Source organism: Artemia franciscana, chromosome 14, assembly GCF_032884065.1.
Source record: "Artemia franciscana chromosome 14, ASM3288406v1, whole genome shotgun sequence".
Taxonomy (NCBI): Eukaryota; Metazoa; Arthropoda; class Branchiopoda; order Anostraca; family Artemiidae; genus Artemia; species Artemia franciscana.
Window position 1 is genome coordinate 2,161,619 of NC_088876.1, and position 17,087 is coordinate 2,178,705.

The following is a 17,087-nucleotide window of genomic DNA, read 5'->3' on the forward strand; positions in this document are numbered from 1 at the left end:
GTGGAAGTATAAATTTTAAGCTACGTTGTCTTTTAACACGAGAAAATGCTACATACTACATATTATTTGTCTGAAATTGAATTATGTCTTCCACCGAAATGTAAAGCATTGATAGCAGTCCGACAGAGGCCGGGTATTACAGCTTTCAGAGAAAGACTTTGGGCATGTTCAGACCGAAAAGCGATGCAATATCTCGTTAATTCAAGCCATATTAGATGTTGACGACTTGCTTAAGGTGTTTGAAGTGGCATATCCACTGTCCAACCTCAGGTTCCAGCTAGATTAAACAATGAGTACCATAGGTAAAGAGCTCAACCAGAGGTTAACAATTTTATTTGTTGGAAAATAATGATCAGCATTAAGAGTAAGAACAGCGAATATTTCATTACATACAAGAGGGTCAAATTGTCTATAATCGACACCACCTGGCACAGTAAAATGAGCTGTACGTTTGGAGGTTGTTGTCTTGGTGAAGCAGTACGTCGTTCCCCACTTCTTGCATTTTGTCGTAACCTTTGACTTGCAAGAGGTTCAAATTGTCTATAATCGACACCACCTGGCACAGTAAAATGAGCTGTACGTTTGGAGGTTGTTGTCTTGGTGAAGCAGTACGTCGTTCCCCGCTTCTTGCATTTTGTCGTAACCTTTGACTTGCAAGAGGGTCAAATTGTCTATAATCGACACCACCTGGCACAGTAAAATGAGCTGTACGTTTGGAGGTTGTTGTCTTGGTGAAGCAGTACGTCGTTCCCCGCTTCTTGCATTTTGTCGTAACCTTTGACTTGCAAGAGGGTCAAATTGTCTATAATCGACACCACCTGGCACAGTAAAATGAGCTGTACGTTTGGAGGTTGTTGTCTTGGTGAAGCAGTACGTCGTTCCCCACTTCTTGCATTTTGTCGTAACCTTTGACTTGCAAGAGGTTCAAATTGTCTATAATCGACACCACCTGGCACAGTAAAATGAGCTGTACGTTTGGAGGTTGTTGTCTTGGTGAAGCAGTACGTCGTTCCCCGCTTCTTGCATTTTGTCGTAACCTTTGACTTGCAAGAGGGTCAAATTGTCTATAATCGACACCACCTGGCACAGTAAAATGAGCTGTACGTTTGGAGGTTGTTGTCTTGGTGAAGCAGTACGTCGTTCCCCGCTTCTTGCATTTTGTCGTAACCTTTGACTTGCAAGAGGGTCAAATTGTCTATAATCGACACCACCTGGCACAGTAAAATGAGCTGTACGTTTGGAGGTTGTTGTCTTGGTGAAGCAGTACGTCGTTCCCCGCTTCTTGCATTTTGTCGTAACCTTTGACTTGCAAGAGGTTCAAATTGTCTATAATCGACACAATCTGACACAGTAAAATGAGCTGCACGTTTAGAGGCTGTTGTCTTGGTGAAGCAGCACGTCGTTCCCCACTTCTTGCATTTTGTCGTAACCTTTGACATGCAAGAGGTTCAAATTGTCTATAATCGACACAATCTGACACAGTAAAATGAGCTGTACGTTTAGAGGCTGTTGTCTTGGTGAAGCAGTACGGCGTTCCCCACTTCTTGCATTTTACCGTAACCTTTGGCATAGTTGTTTGTGTCTCGTAATATTTCTTCTTAGAGATCAATTAGGTTACGAGAGATCCCATGATTTTAAGAATGTGTGGCGTTCGTCAACAGCTTTGTCGGGGTCTCTGAAGTACATTTGGCCATATGAAGGCGGTTCAAAAGCACCTTTGGGTATGCCGCTGAATTGATTTTGTAATAAATTTAGCAACCTTTTATAAAACTTAAAACATTATATCTATAGATGGTTTGATCATAGTTCACGTTAAATGAAGCTATAGCGAAACACTAGTTCAAGTTTCTGATTTGTTTGCGGAAATCCGTAGAGAGCAATTAACGTAATAAAAAACAAAGAAGCCAAACCAGTTAATTTGGAATTTGTGGTGGTGACGATGCAATTCGACCATGCAAGCAGCAATCTCCAAATGAATTACCTTTGTTTGCTACTCTTTTGTCGTGAAAAATGGAGGGCTCCCCCTTGAATAAATACAACGTTGAAAGGTCCCAATGGATTGTAATTAACAACTGCAGGTTATGCATCTTATAAGGCTTGTCCTGTGTATTGTGTCGCAGCTTGTTGGTATCGAAGTAATTGCTGCTGTGTTTTTCTGCTAACCTAATATCTCTTTAAACCGTCCTGGCCTAGTGGTTGGTGCGCTGGTTTGAAAATTCTTTGTCAAAGGGGTGCGGGTTCGATCCCTACCGTAGGCAGTTATTTCATTTGGGAAGGGGGTCAGTGGCGTGACTCTGTAAGCTTTGCCAGAGTCGACCCAGCTATAAATGGGTACTTGGAGAAATCTAAGGAAGGTAAGCAGGAGGGGCGAGCGAAATCACGGGATGGCCGACCCCCGACCCCCATTGCACTTCCTGGCTGAAGGGCCACGAAACGGAGATCAGTATTGCCGATTTTGACCTTGAGCGTCTAGTGCTGTCATATTTACTTACTTGCTAAATATTTCTTTCTTCTTCACTCTCATTTTTGACACGTTCTATTGCTCGCTTTCGCATGTTCTCTAACCGCAAGGGTATTTGTTCTTCACTTTCTTTTTTCACATTTTCTGATTATCGGTATCGGTTGTCTTCTTAAACCCTTTTTCGTTCTTTTTCTTTTGGATTTTTATTATTTCAGACAATTTTAAATACCCTTTACTTTAGCTGCTTGGATTGGTCTTGGTTGTCCAGGCTGTTCATTTTCGGCCATTCGGAATTAACGTCTTCCGCTATGTCTTGTCGTGTTTGATGGTCCAAAATTTCGTCTTGTTCAAAGTTATTTCGATAAGGTAAATTTACGCGTTTTTTGTCGTCCTATTGGTATTTTTTTTTACTGTGAAATAGGTAACACTCTATACTTAGATCAGTTTAATTTGGTTGAATTTTTCGAAGATTAACGTGCTAGACTGATAAAAGGTTTGAATGGTTAGAATTTTTTTTCCAATTGCCTTTTTTTTAAAGCAATTGTGCCATATTAAGAAATTATTCTAATATTTCAAGGGTTTTAAGCAAAATTTTATGCTTATGAGGAAACTAGTAGGTTTAGGATTTTAAGGAAAATTCTATTTTATGAGTATTATTTTTAGTCTATTCACAATTGATAACTTATTCTAGAAATCAATGATCTCTATACTACTATCGCTATAACATGTATGCAGCCTTTTTTTCAACTTTTTTTTTCATTCCTTTCGATCCTCGTTTTCACAAGTCTTCTTAATTGCAAATGTTTTTTTTCTTCACTTCGTTTTTGACTTGTTCTGATTCCCGCTATTGCGTATCTTCTAACCGCATATTTCTGTTGTCTTCATTTTCGATTTTAATTTTGGATTACTTCAGACATTTTTTCTTGCCCTTTGCTTTAGCTGCTTCGGTATATCTAGTCTCTTTCGATGGTCCAGGCTTTTCATTTTCGCTCATTGTGAATTTACGTTGTTTGGGTTATTTTCTTGGACTTTTCCCCTTTTCTAGTTTTCATATTTAGTCCGAAGAATCGTCGTTTGTAATAATTACACAATACCTTTTGTAGCGTCTATAAAAGGTAAACAGGAAGGTTGTGCCTTAAAACGGTTTTACTCACCTTATGGGATAAAATGGGTTGTTTGCGGTGAGACTTATGACTTCTACTGTCACCAAACGCTATGGTAGATTATATTGGTAGCATCCCAGTAGCGATCTAGCCTAAACAAATTAGAAAGAGACGCAACCTACTGAGTTTTGAAAGAACACGGATGCTATATATTGATTACTTTTATTTGATTCTCAAGCGGACAAACAGTACAGAACAAGGGGTATAGTGACTCAAATGTGACAATCATTAACTATTACATAGATTATTAATTAAACCATGTACACCCATAATAACCAACAAAAAAATCTAAAATCCGATGGTGATAAAAAGTTTAAATGTATCATAAAACAGGGCATATATATTATATGCCCTAACCAAGTATCCTGTTTAAAACAGGGAAGTGGTAATTAAAAAATTCCAAATCTCAAACAGCCCGTCCTAGGTTGCTGTAGTATGGTTATTTCAAAACTCCTTTTAACAATAAAATGGTTATTTCAAACTATTTCAAGCTAATCAGTTTCATTTTGGTGTCTTTTATTTGGTTTTATTAAAATCTGTTTCTGACTTTTATATGGTCAGCCTTACTACAGGAAGGAGGAATGGAGTTCTTGCCAGAATCTTTAATGCGGTGTTTCGGCTATTTTAGGAGGCAATAAGCGAGGCAGTAGCCTGGTCTCTGTAGGAAGCAAATTACTCAGTACGATGATAATTTTTAGACTTAGAGATGGCGTAGGTAAAGTTAGAAAACGAGATCAGAATGGTTTTAGGAATGGTATAGGATTCGTCAACCCAATTTTCGCTCTCAGATTAATATTTTAGAAGTTACTAAGTGGCTTAGTCACCAGACCCCCTTTAGTCCTCAGTTTTGTGGATTATGAGCTAGCGTAAGATTCAGCCGATAGAAGTTTCCAAATTAATGAGTTTTTATATTTTGTGAGTTTAGGGTGGAAGAATAGATTTTGAATTTAATAGCATGTAGACTAAGTTGCTAATACTGGGAAAAGGGAAGAGGAAGAGGTAATGTAGGGTAACGAGAAGATCAATCAAGTGGAAAGTTACTTACCTGGGTAGTACTATTAGTAAAGACTGTAAATGCAGCGAAGATGTTAAAAGTAGAATAGCCAAGGTCCAGGGAGTTTTTTAAGGTAAAAAAAGTTTGGATGAATAGGGAAATAAGTCTACGAACCATTGGAAGTTGCAGGGATGACAATGTCAAGTATGGTAATGAAACGCGGGTGCTCCGAAAGACGGAGAAGAATTTGTTAGATGTGTCTCAGAGCTATTGTCTTTCGGGTCGTTTTGGGTTTTCGCTGTGCCAAATATCTTTTTCAATCCTGCTTTTTAGAGCTATAATAAAAGAAAGGCAGAGATGGCCAGGACAAGTTCTGCAGTTGAAGAATGATATATTGCCTAGGATCTTCTCTCTCAGCCTAGCATCTAGAGCCGTAAATCCCAAAGTGGGGCACAGGTCCCGCCGATGGGGCATGACAATATTTTGGCGGGTCGTGGGCTGGACGAGCACCCTTTGGCTGACTATAGCCTTAAGTTAAAAAAAGTCTCCATGTGAATCACGTCACATTCGTATGCAATTAAAGAGCTAAAAGATACATGATCGCATTGCACTGATGCCATAAATCGTATAAAAGGTGTTGTGTCTAGATAATGAATGAATGAATGAATGAACTTTATTAGCCGTAAAAGTATAAAAAAACACAAAGTACAGTGTATTATAAATAAACAAAAACGAAAAACAGCGAGAAAAAGAAAATCAAACTAACAAAAGACAAAATGGACTAACTAACCAGTATCAATATGGAAAAAAGGCTGCAGAGGGTCTTTTAATATTTTTCATTACTATAAAATATACCGAGATGACGACTCGAAAAAAAAAGGTACCAAGTTATTATCCTTTAAGCTTCCGTCAGGTATATAAACACGTACAACTTGAATAACAAAATTTACATGTCACGAACGGGGCATCGGGATTTTAAGAATATGGGGAATGGTACAAAATTAGGTGGCAACCACTGATCTAGAGCCAAACGAAAAAGCAGGTCGTCCCCGGGTAGGGTGGAATGATATCGGAAGGAAAGATTAAAGGGGAAATTAGAACTTTTTTGGAGAATGCAAAAAGGGGAGCTTTGAATATACAGGAATGAAGGAAATGCCCCCGTAGCTGTGGTGAGGGCAGGCAGCATGGCTCTGGAGCGAATCGTTACTAATAGTATTTGCAATTAGTTGTATTTTTCTTTTCTTTTAGTATTTTATTCTTATTTTCATTTCTTTTCTATTTTTCTTCTTCTTTCTTTAACAAAAGAAGAGGATGAAAAAATGATCTCGATTTAAATTGAGTTTATATGAAACATTTATTGATTTTTTAGAGTGGTTACCCTTTGTATGTCACCCTCGGATGATATGTTCCTATCTGGTGCTCTTGATAAAACATTGCGTCTTTGGGACTTGAAATCACCGAATTGTCAGGGGCTGATGAACCTTACTGGCAGACCTGTGGCAGCTTTTGACCCTGAAGGTCTAGTATTCGCTGCTGGTGTTAATTCTGAATCAGTCAAACTTTACGATCTTAGATCTTTTGATAAGGTAATTTTTTATTGTAATATTGAAAGTGAAGAAAAAACATCCGATATTTCTTTTTCTCTTTTTTACTTGGCATTTTTTCTCTTAACGTTTTTGTTGTTGCTTTTTACTTGTATTTTGTTTCTTCTACTTGTTTCCATTTTTTTGTTAGTTAAACATCGATAAAAAAAAAAACAGATCATAGATCAATTGATAAGGTAATTCTTTTTCGTTTTCTTTATCGCTGTGTCGAGACAAAGTACACGCGAAAACTTTCCTTATCTCTTCCTTCGATTTTTTCATTTTTCTATTTATTTCCATATTTCATTTTTTCAAACATGAATTTAGAAAAGAAATTTGTCAAAGGTATAATGGGTATTTAAGTAAATGCTGAATCTTAGTCTATTCTGAAATTCAATCTGAATAGTAAATTCTGAATCTTAGTCTATTCTGAAATTCAATCTGAATAGTAAATTCTGAATCTTAGTCTATTCTGAAATTGATCTTTCGATGAGACAAATTTTTGGTTCTTTATCTTTATGTTTGTCCCTGAGATAAGCATAAAGAAAAAGAAATTTAAATTTCTTATTTTTTTATTTCTTTCTTTGCTTCTTCCATGTATTGCCATTGTTTATCTTTTTTATTTTTAATTGCTTTATTTATAAAGATAAACATTTGTTCCAAAAATAAATATAGAAAAAGTAGAGAAAAATTCTTGTGTTTTTTTTCTTTTTTTGTTTAATTTCTTTTTTTTTTGCTTTGTCTATTTGTTGCTGCTCCTATATCCTCTTTCTTTACTTTGATTTAAGAGATAAATTTTAATAAATTTTATTAATAATTTTATAAATTTTAGTTTTAAGAGGTTTCTTCAATGTACGCCAATTCTTGATTTTTTTTTTCTTTTTCCATTGCTTTGTTTCAAAATATAAGCATTATTCCAACGATAAATAATAAGAAGAAAAAAAGGAAAAGAAATTGCTTTTCCATATTTTTTCTATTATTTCTTTCTTTGTTTCTTCTCTCCTTTTTTCTTTAATTTCTCTTAGTTTCATCTATTTGTTCCCATTTTTATAATTTTCGCTTTTTATTACTTTGTTTCAAAAGACAAATATTTGTTCCTATGATATACGTAAAAAGAAAAAGAACTTTTTTATTATTTCCTTACTTGTTAATTTCTTTCTTTGTTTCTCCTATTTATTACCATCCTTATGCCATTATTTCTTTTTTCATCATGTTGTTCCAAATATAGATGTTTCTTCCAAAAATAAGCCTAAAGGAATTTTTTTTTTGCTTTATCATCTTTTATTAATCTTATCAAGCTTCCTGGAAAAAAAAGTCATGAATTTTAAATTGAAGCAACCCAAATAAGCATGTTTGAGGTGGCGCGACAGCCTCACTGGAATTGATCCTCTTGATATTGGTGAAATTTTGATAACCCGAGTCCTGAAGCCAGAATTTTCAGAGCCCTGAAATCTGCCAAAAAATTTATGCTAAACCTGATGCATGAAAAGAGAACCACCAGACTTAGTGCAAATTGAAAAATCGTTACGAATTATATTACAGAGAAATTACTAAATAAATGGGGATTTATGTGAATAGAAAAAGTAGATATTAGAATAATAATAATAATACATGATAATATATATGATAATAACAGTAAAGAATGATAAGTGTAATAATAGTAATATTAAAAAAGTGATAATACGAAAAATTTAATAATAATACCGTAATCAAACAGTTCGTCGTAACGAACTGTAGTAAGGAGCGACCCGGCTCGATAGTAAACGAAACTCTAAAAAACGGAATTTTGATGCTAAAATATACATCAAAAGAATCAGATTTTCATGCTGATTTTAAATATATAAGTTTCATCAAATTTAGTCTTTGTCATCAAAAGTTACGAGCCTGAAAAAATTTGCCTTATTTTAGAAAATAGGGGAAAACACCCCTTAAAAGTCACAGAATCTTAACGAAAATCACACCATCGCATTTGGCATATCAGAGAACCCTATAGCAAAATTTTCAAGCTTCTATCTACAAAAATGTGGAATTTCGTATTTTTTGCCAGAAGACAAATCACGGGTGCGTGTTTATTTGTTTGTTTGTTTTTTTTCTTTTCCCCAGGGTCATCGTATCGACAAAGTGGTCCTAGAATGTCGCAAGAGGGCTCATTCTAACGGAAATGAAAAGTTCTAGTGCCCTTTTTAAGTGACCAAAAAAATTGGAGGGCACCTAGGCTCCCTCCCACGCTCGTTTTTTCTCCAAAGTCAACAGATCAAAATTGTGAGATAGCCATTTTGTTCCGCATAGTCAAAAACCATAATAACTACGTCTTTGGGAATGACTTACTCCCCCACAGTCCCTGGGGGAGGAGCTGCAAGTTACAAACTTCGACCAGTGTTTACATATAATAATGGTTATTGGGAAGTGTACAGTCGTTTTCAGGGGATTTTTTTTTGGTTTTGGGGGTGGGGTTGAGGGGAGGGGGCTATGTGGGAGGATCTTTCCTTGGAGAGATATGTCATGGGGGAACAGAAATTCAATGGAAAGGGCGCAGGATTTTTTAAAATTACTATAAAAAAAACAATGAAAAAATAAACATGGAAAAGTTTTTTCAATTGAATGTAAAGAGTAGCATTGAAACTTAAAACGAACAGAGATTATTACGCATATGAGGGGTTCTAAAAATACTTTAGCAGTATTATATTTTTAGAGGAGTACCTCGCTCTTTATGCTATATTATTTTTAGTAATTTCAACTATTTATTCTACGGCCTTTCTGATTCAGGGGTCATTCTTAAAGATTTGGGACAAAACTTACGATTTAGTGTAAAGAACGAGGTATTAACGAGGGTACAAACCCCCTCATATACATAATAAAAAATAAAGAATATAAAAGTTTCTTACGTAAGTTAATTCTTAAGTTACTTATATTTTTTACTAATAAAAAAATTTGTTAAAAATTAAAATTTATAGTTGCCTTTTTATGTAACCGAAAAATTGCATGGCAACTAGGCCTCCTTCCCCATTCCTTATTTCTCAAAATCGTCTGATCAAAACTAAGAGAAAGCCATTTAGCCAAAAAAGGAATTAATATGCAAATTTCATTTTAATAATTTATGTGTGGAGAGCCAAAATCAAACATGCATTAATTAAAAAACGTTCAGAAATTACATAAAAAAACTAGTTTTTTTAAATGAAAGTAAGGAGCGACATTAAAACTTAAAACGAACAGAAATTACTCCGTATATGAAATGGGTTGTCCTCTCCGCAATCCCTCGCTCTTTACGCTAAAGTTTGACTCTTTGCCACAATTCTGCTTTTAAAACAATTAAAAGCTTTAGCGTAAAGAGCGAGGGATTGCGGAGGGGACAACCCATTTCATATACGGAGTAATTTCTGTTCGTTTTAAGTTTTAATGTCGCTCCTTACTTTCAGTTAAAAAAACTAGTTTTTTTTTATGTAATACAAAGAATAGTAAAAATTATATATATATTAAATATAATATGTAGTAACAGTAATAATAATAAGAAAGTATATTATTTCTTCATTTGTTATTTTATAACAAATTATTGTTCTTCTTGTTTATTAATACTTTTGATGGTCACCCCACTAGAGAACGCTTATTTGATTTTACGAAACATTTTAAGTCTAATAGAATGTTCGGTCATCGGTAATAAATTCACAATTTAAAGGGGAAGGGAGGTTGCAAGTTCGTTTGGATCTGAAATCAGGTGCAAAGTTAAAAACTATTTTGGGTCAGGTCTGCAACTGAATCGGCTTGCAACATTATATTCCTATGTCTGGCAGTGCTAGATTTAAGTTTTGACTTAGGATGGTGACAATCTTGCAATGGATAAGCACAATGCAAATAGAACAAATGTGGAAAAACAGGTATATTTTAATACCTGTGTTTAATACCCAAGTATGTTAAAAAAACGGGTTTTATTTTAATTAAGACAGTTGAAAGAAAAATGTTTAATAATTAGAAAGGTCTTGATATTTCGACTGCACGTCCGGAATTCCTTATCAACGTCGAAAATTATACAAAAAATATGGATAAAAAGGAACAAAAAACAAGCAAACAAAACAAACTAACTCCAAAAAAAAACGCTCTTCTGGATATAACAAAAACTGTACATTTTTGCGCACAAAGATAAAAAAAACTACTTCTTTAGTATCCTTGTAGCAATTCCAGTTTTTTCTTAGTCTATTTTGTTATTCTTGTAACAATTTCTTTTCTTTCATTAAAAGGATATCCACTGAACTTAGTGCTTGACAATAGAAAGTGGCCTTTCTCAAAATAACCACTTTAGACAATCGGTCGGTTTCCTTTAAATCAGGTATATAAGACCTGAGTGTATCAAATGTATGTCGTAGGTCAACATGTCTTCTGCGCTCAATACAATTATTTATAGAACGTTTCTCCAGGCCTCGCTATCACTTCCGCGATTAACTTTCTTACTTGGGGATTCACCCTTACTGGGATATGATTTTTTTTTCGACGCTTCGGTGTTTTTCTGTCTACCTTTTGTGAATGTGATACTTCCAGATGTAACAAGTAGCTGGGCACTTTTCCTCTGAGCAGGTCTGCATGTTTTGACTGCACGTCTGCAATTCCTTATCAACGTCAAAAAATATATAAAGAAAAATATGAAAAAAATATTTAAAAAAAAATTTAAATTATGAAAAAATATAGATAAAAAGGAACAAAAACACAAACGAAAAACAAAAAAAAATAATATCTAACATGACAACTGTTCCCCCCTGTAAATAAAAAAAAAAAAATCAGGATAACTATGCTGTCTTTCTGATAGGCTATATCACAATAATATAACAGCGGGAACATTCTTCCTTTTTGGTGTTTACTGAAATTTAGAATAATGAAATAGTCTATTTATTTAAATAAATTACATTTTGACCTAGGTTCAAACAAATGTAATTAAATACAGGTCAAGAAAACTTTATTGTGCGCGATAGATTGCTTGGATCTTGTCGATCGATAATTTAGCCGAAGCGTGTTGTCTCTTTAGAGTTTTTTAATAAACTTTCACTCTCTTATTTAAGATATAATACTTATATTGGAAAAAAATATATAAATAGAAATTAAAAATGTCAATTCTTCATTTTTTTTTTATTTGTAAATAGAAAGGCAGTCTTGTTAAAGAAATTATTTTTGTATAAGCACAATCAGTGGTGTAGCTTTGGGGGGGATGCAGTCTGCCTTGTGTATTACGTGTCTGGAGGTGCCACGGAGAGAAGAGAAGAACAAAAAGGATTGGTCGAAGGTCATTTCTATAGTATATTACAATCACGGAAGATCGGGCTCTGATTTGTAAAGGCATCCATACTACCATCAGAAACATTGTGACATAAGGGGTTATATAGTGATTCTATTAATTCAAGTTTTTCTGAAAATGGCTGCAGAAGAAGTCAAAGTTAGCCCAGTAAGCTTTCTGAAAAGTAAGCGCTCCATTCCAGACCTTTGGCGCCATCTATTATTGGAACTTATCGTATATCAGCTGTACAAACCTTATCTATATCTATATCTCCAATTTAAAGATAAAAGAAGATGGCGCGGGAAACGCTGTACAAGATTTCGAGAACGCAGAGATCACTATCTACTTCATAACGGAGGCTACTGTATGCCAGTAATGTTTATAGTTTGTAATGACAGTGGAACAAAAAAAAAAAACAAAACAAAAAAAAACGAAGGAATGAGACACCCATACCCGACACTCATAATTATTGTACATCCCTCAGAACCAATACCATTAATGAGGCTTTTTTACTGCAATGAGACTGAACAACTTGGAAAACCTTTCTCCTGTATTAAAACTTGGCATTCTAACTGTCAAAATGCATTTTCAAAGTATGATTCTATGCAAATACAAGTTTCTGACGAATAAAGTGGACGAGTTAAAGCTTGTATTACGTATCAACTCCACACCACTAGCAATAATTACTTAGTGTTGGTATATTAGTGTTGTGGTATATTAGTTGGTATATTAGTTAGTGTTGGTATATTACAACGAAAAAACAGGTGCTATTAATTGAATTTTATTAATTGAATTATAAATAATTTATTGAATTATAAATAAATTATAAATATTTATTGAATTTATTAATTGAATTATAATTGAATTTTTATTCGATTTAGTTTAATTGGCTTTGATCTTTTGTTTTGTGCAAATTTTCTTCAGTTGGCTTGATTTTTGTATCTGAAACTCCAAGGATCAAGTAGACCAATTGGATCAAGCCAATTCAAAATTAAGTTCAAACTTGGATCAAAATCCAAGGATCAGGTAGTTTACGAAAAGAAAGTTTTGGCTGAAAATGAGGTTTTTATTGGGTAGTAAAACTTTTTATCGAGCAAAATTGAAACTTAAAACCCCAAGTACCTGGGTAAAATGGGCCTTTGTTCAGTCCTTTATTATTTAATAGCTTTTTGATTTTAGATTAACCCAAAATTGTTTCTGATAATAGCAATTTTTTGTCTTTTTGATTAACTGAAAATAGTTTCTGATTATTTATTTAAATTTTTGTTTGATTTCCGATTCAAGTTCGATGTTCGATTCGGTTTCCTTTATTGTTTAATAATAGTTTCAGGTCTTTTTGCTTTTGGATTAACCCAAAATAGTTTCTGATTATTTATTTAAATTTTTGCTTGATTTCCAATTTTAAGTTTGATGTTCGATTTGGTTTCCTTCATTGTTTAATAGTAGTTTCAGGTCTTTTTGAATTTGTTTTAACCCAAAATAGTTTCTTATTATTTATTTAAATTTTTGTTCGATTTCCGATCCAAGTTCGATGTTCGGTTCGGTTTCCTTTATTATTTACTAGTAGTTTCAGGTCTTTTTGATTTTGGATTAACACAAAATAGTTTCTGGTTATTTGTTTAAATCTTTGTTCGATTCGGATTCCTTTATTGTTTAATTGTAGTTTCTGGTCTTTTTGATTTTGGATTAACCTAGGACTTTAGTCGTGCTGGTCTCAATTTTGATATGGCTCTTTACTCTTCTTTGAAAAGCTTCTTATACCTAATCTGATGAAACTGAAATTTTTTCAAGGGTCCATTTGCTACCTTCAAATTTTCACAAGAGAAAGACTGCGACTGGACTGGCCTCAAATTCAGTCCTGATGGCAAATCTATCATGATATCAACCAATGGCTCTATCATAAGATTAATTGATAGCTTTGATGGTCGCCCAATTCAAACATTTACTGTGAGTATTCTTTCGTAGGATTATTATTATGTACCTGACCTGGTTTAGACGTTTACCCGTTTCTTGAAATAGTCAATCTGTCTAGCGGTTTGCCAAAAAAACACTCTTGAATCATTTTCTGAATACTCGACTGGTAAATCATTGGAAAAGCAGTCATCTGAAACTTTCTAAATATTCAGGAATTGATATTTGAAACGATTCCTGAAAATATTCATCAATCTCTGGAACTGTCGGTCAATTTTGAAGAAAGTATTTTCGGAATGTGGACAAACATTGTCCAGAAATTTTGCTTAATAGTTATTCCATAAGGTTATGTCAATAGCTATGTCATAAGGCTAATGGATAGCTTCGATAAATAGCCAATAAAACGTTGGGTGTAACCATTCTCTTCCATGAGTTTGGTTTAATAGTTTTACCGTTTGCTCATGCGCAATATTTGTAAAACGAAGGAGCGGCTTGTGGATGAAAAATCTGACAATTTTTTTTATCACAAGATTGACTTAAGCAAGTTGGTTAATCGTAGTGTAAGTAACACCTTTCCTAACAAGATTTCTTCAATGTTTCAATAGAAAATTGTTCATTTATATGGATTAAACTTTCAGAGCTTATCAAAAATCAATAGTTAAGCTGGCTCTACCAGGGCCGTATCCAGTGTTTTCTTCGGGGGGGGGGGAATAAACGTTAAAAACCCATCAAGTTTGTTTAGGCCTATATTCATTTTTGTTAAGTTTTTACCAGTCAGACTAACATTTGGGTGGGGGGAGGGGGGTCAAACCCCTTACCAACCCTACCCCCGTCCCCTGGATAAGTCCTTAAACTCCAGATTTAATAGCTGCTTCTAAAGTGAATATTACACATCAGAAAATGCATATTATAACTGGACATTGTCGATTAAATTATAAAATTGGAAAGGTTAGAAGTTGAGAACCGAGAACGTATTTGTGATGAAAGTTTTTTGGTTTTGGAACTATGACTCCAATCGCTAGGTATTGATTTACCATTCTTTTTCCTAATTCAGTAGTGTCTGACAAAGTGTTAGGGAAATGATTGAATAGGTTTTTGTATTCTACTAGAAGACTGGTTTAATGGTTATATTTCATTGTTACCTTTGATTGTGGCATTTAGAGGTTTCATTATTCCAGTGTTCTTTTTAAGTGTTAGTTCATAGACTATTAGTAGTAAAATATTTGTATAAATTTTAATCACTTAATAAAAATTTATTCATTCAAGTTGACTACTGGAAATTAAAAAAAAATTATGAAAGAAACAAAATGCCAGTGGATCCCAAACCATTTACCTCACAAGATCAAATTTATCATTTTGAGCAAAAAACAGCAGTTTGAATAGAAAGCAGAGAAATGAGGAGTTTAGAACATTTAGGTTAGTTAACGCTTCTCCCCCCCCCTCCCAAGAAAAAAAGAATCTAGAAAGTTAAAAACACCGACATTGTTCTTACGATTTGTCCCATTTTGGGTGTCTACCTAGAAGCATCGAACTAAATCATTCTGTAGTTGAGAAAGAAGCAGGTGGGGAAATGGTATGTTTAAGTTTAACTAAAAGCGTAAAGCATTTCAGAGTTTTCAGAAAGTGATATTCAGAAGATTGGGCATCAGAAGGCTGAAAGCTAATTCCTGTAAGTTTGATTCACACATATCCTCTGTCTTTTTAAATATAGAAGCAAGATTGTCCGGGAATTAATTATTTACCTGAAAACAGTTTTCAGAGAATTCAGAAACTGATATTCAGAAGGCTGAGCATCAGAAGGCTGAAAGCTAATTCTAGAAAGTTTGATTCGCATATATCCACTGTTTTTTTTTAGATATAGAAGCAATAGTGTCCGGGAATTAGGTATTTACCTAAAAAAAATTCAGAGTTTTCAGTAACTGATATTCAGAAGGCTGAGCATCTGAAGGCTGAAAGCTAATTCTTTAAAGTTTGATTCACACAAATCCACTGTTTTTTTAAATGTGGAAGCAAGATTGTCCGGGAATTAACTATTTACCTGAAAACAGTTTTCAGAGTTTTCAGGAGCTGATATTCAGAAGGCTGAAAGCTAATTCTTGAAAGTTTGATTCACACATATCAATTGTTTTTTTAAATATAGAAGCAAGTTTGTCAGGGAAGCATATATTTACCTGAAAAAAGTTTTTTTTTTTCCAAATTAAGATCATTTTGTATTTAAAAAAAAACCTGCCTTCATCAAAATTGGAAGCCATTATGTGCCAAAAGCGTTGTCAATGCACACAAGCAGAATCGACGGAAATTATTTTTACGACATGACGAGGTATTGTATTGTATCAGATTAACAACGATTCTTAACTACTCAGGTCCCTACGTCGGCCCTGCAGTGCATCACTGTTTGTGTTGCATGGTTCGATCTCTGGGTCCCCTATTACTAAGCTAAGGTCAAACCCACTGCGCCACCACAGGACGACATGACGAGGTCATTATGCTTACGGCATATTTCGAAAATTATGCTTGAAAAATTGCATCAATTCGCTCTTTATGCTAATGATCAAACCTTTCAATAGTAGTTTCTGTGAATAATTCCAAACAAGAGAGGAGTTGTCGCTCCCTCAGCACCCTTAAACGGGTCCTTTACCATCATTCTTGGGGAAAAAGTAAAATTTTGCATTTTTTAAGCTTTGAATGTCAGGATTTATCATATATTTTGATTTAATCGCATAATTTTCATCAATATTTTTATCTCTGTATGGTGTTTCCCTCTTTTTCGAAAATTGTGCCATTTTTCTTTTCTTATAATTGTTACAATTAACTGAAACACATACCTGAACACAATTTAAACTTAAATCAGAGAATTTAAACAGGATTAATGGCTGACATATTTGGAGTTTGCATAAAAACCTGATCCTTTTAAAACACTTGTTTTTTAATAATATATGTCATTATTTTAAATATATATATAACACAAAGACTATAGGCCTATTGTCGTTAAGGTCTCATTTCTTAGTATTGGTTTTCTTTTAGCTTGACTCTCTTCAACGTCAGTTCAATATCATAAACAACTAATTTTTTTTCTGTAGTGAAAACTGCCGTAGATTAGTGTTTTCTTCTGGGATGCTAGTTGTAAATGTAATGCATTTACAATCAGGGTGTTTAAAACGAGTAGTATTTCAGGAAGAATCTAGGGCATTAAGTTGAAACTTTCAGCACACGTTAACAGGTATGTTGAACTAGCCAAAATGCATATACTACTGCAACTAATGACACTACTATTACTGCTACTACAGCTAATATTACAACTGCTACTACTGCCACGACTGCTACTGCTACAAGTACTACTTGTACTACAGAAGGTAAGGGTATTATAGTGAAATTTTCAAGGAATGTTGAAGATGATCGTGATCTTAATTGAAACACACTATGTGGATGCAGATTATTACAGCTGTATTTTAGCAACAGCTTAGAGTATTTACTTGAAACTTTTATTGCATGGTTGGGGGTGGTCCTTTGAACCAACCCCTAGACATTATTACTATATTATCCCTACTGCTTCTTCTACTACTACTAATAGTACTATTGAGACTAAGGGTACTAAGGAGATATCTTCATAAAGTGTGTGTGAAAGGTATGTTAAATTAAATTTAAATATACTATATCTAAGGAGCCTGTCAATTGGCCGTGTCATCAGTATGTCAAGATCGGCCTAGAGTATAACGTT

The 17,087-nt window shown here is 34.2% G+C and overlaps 1 protein-coding gene across 1 annotated transcript in view; it reads left to right on the forward strand.

Moving 5' to 3' along the window:
- Window positions 1-17,087, forward strand: part of LOC136035173 (WD repeat-containing protein 82-like) — a 52,015-nt gene that overhangs the window by 19,441 nt on the left and 15,487 nt on the right. Inside the window, exons 4-5 of the mRNA XM_065716745.1 lie at window positions 5,988-6,204; window positions 13,250-13,405. Coding sequence (XP_065572817.1) covers window positions 5,988-6,204; window positions 13,250-13,405 — 373 coding nt within the window. The remainder of the gene's footprint in view (window positions 1-5,987; window positions 6,205-13,249; window positions 13,406-17,087) is intronic.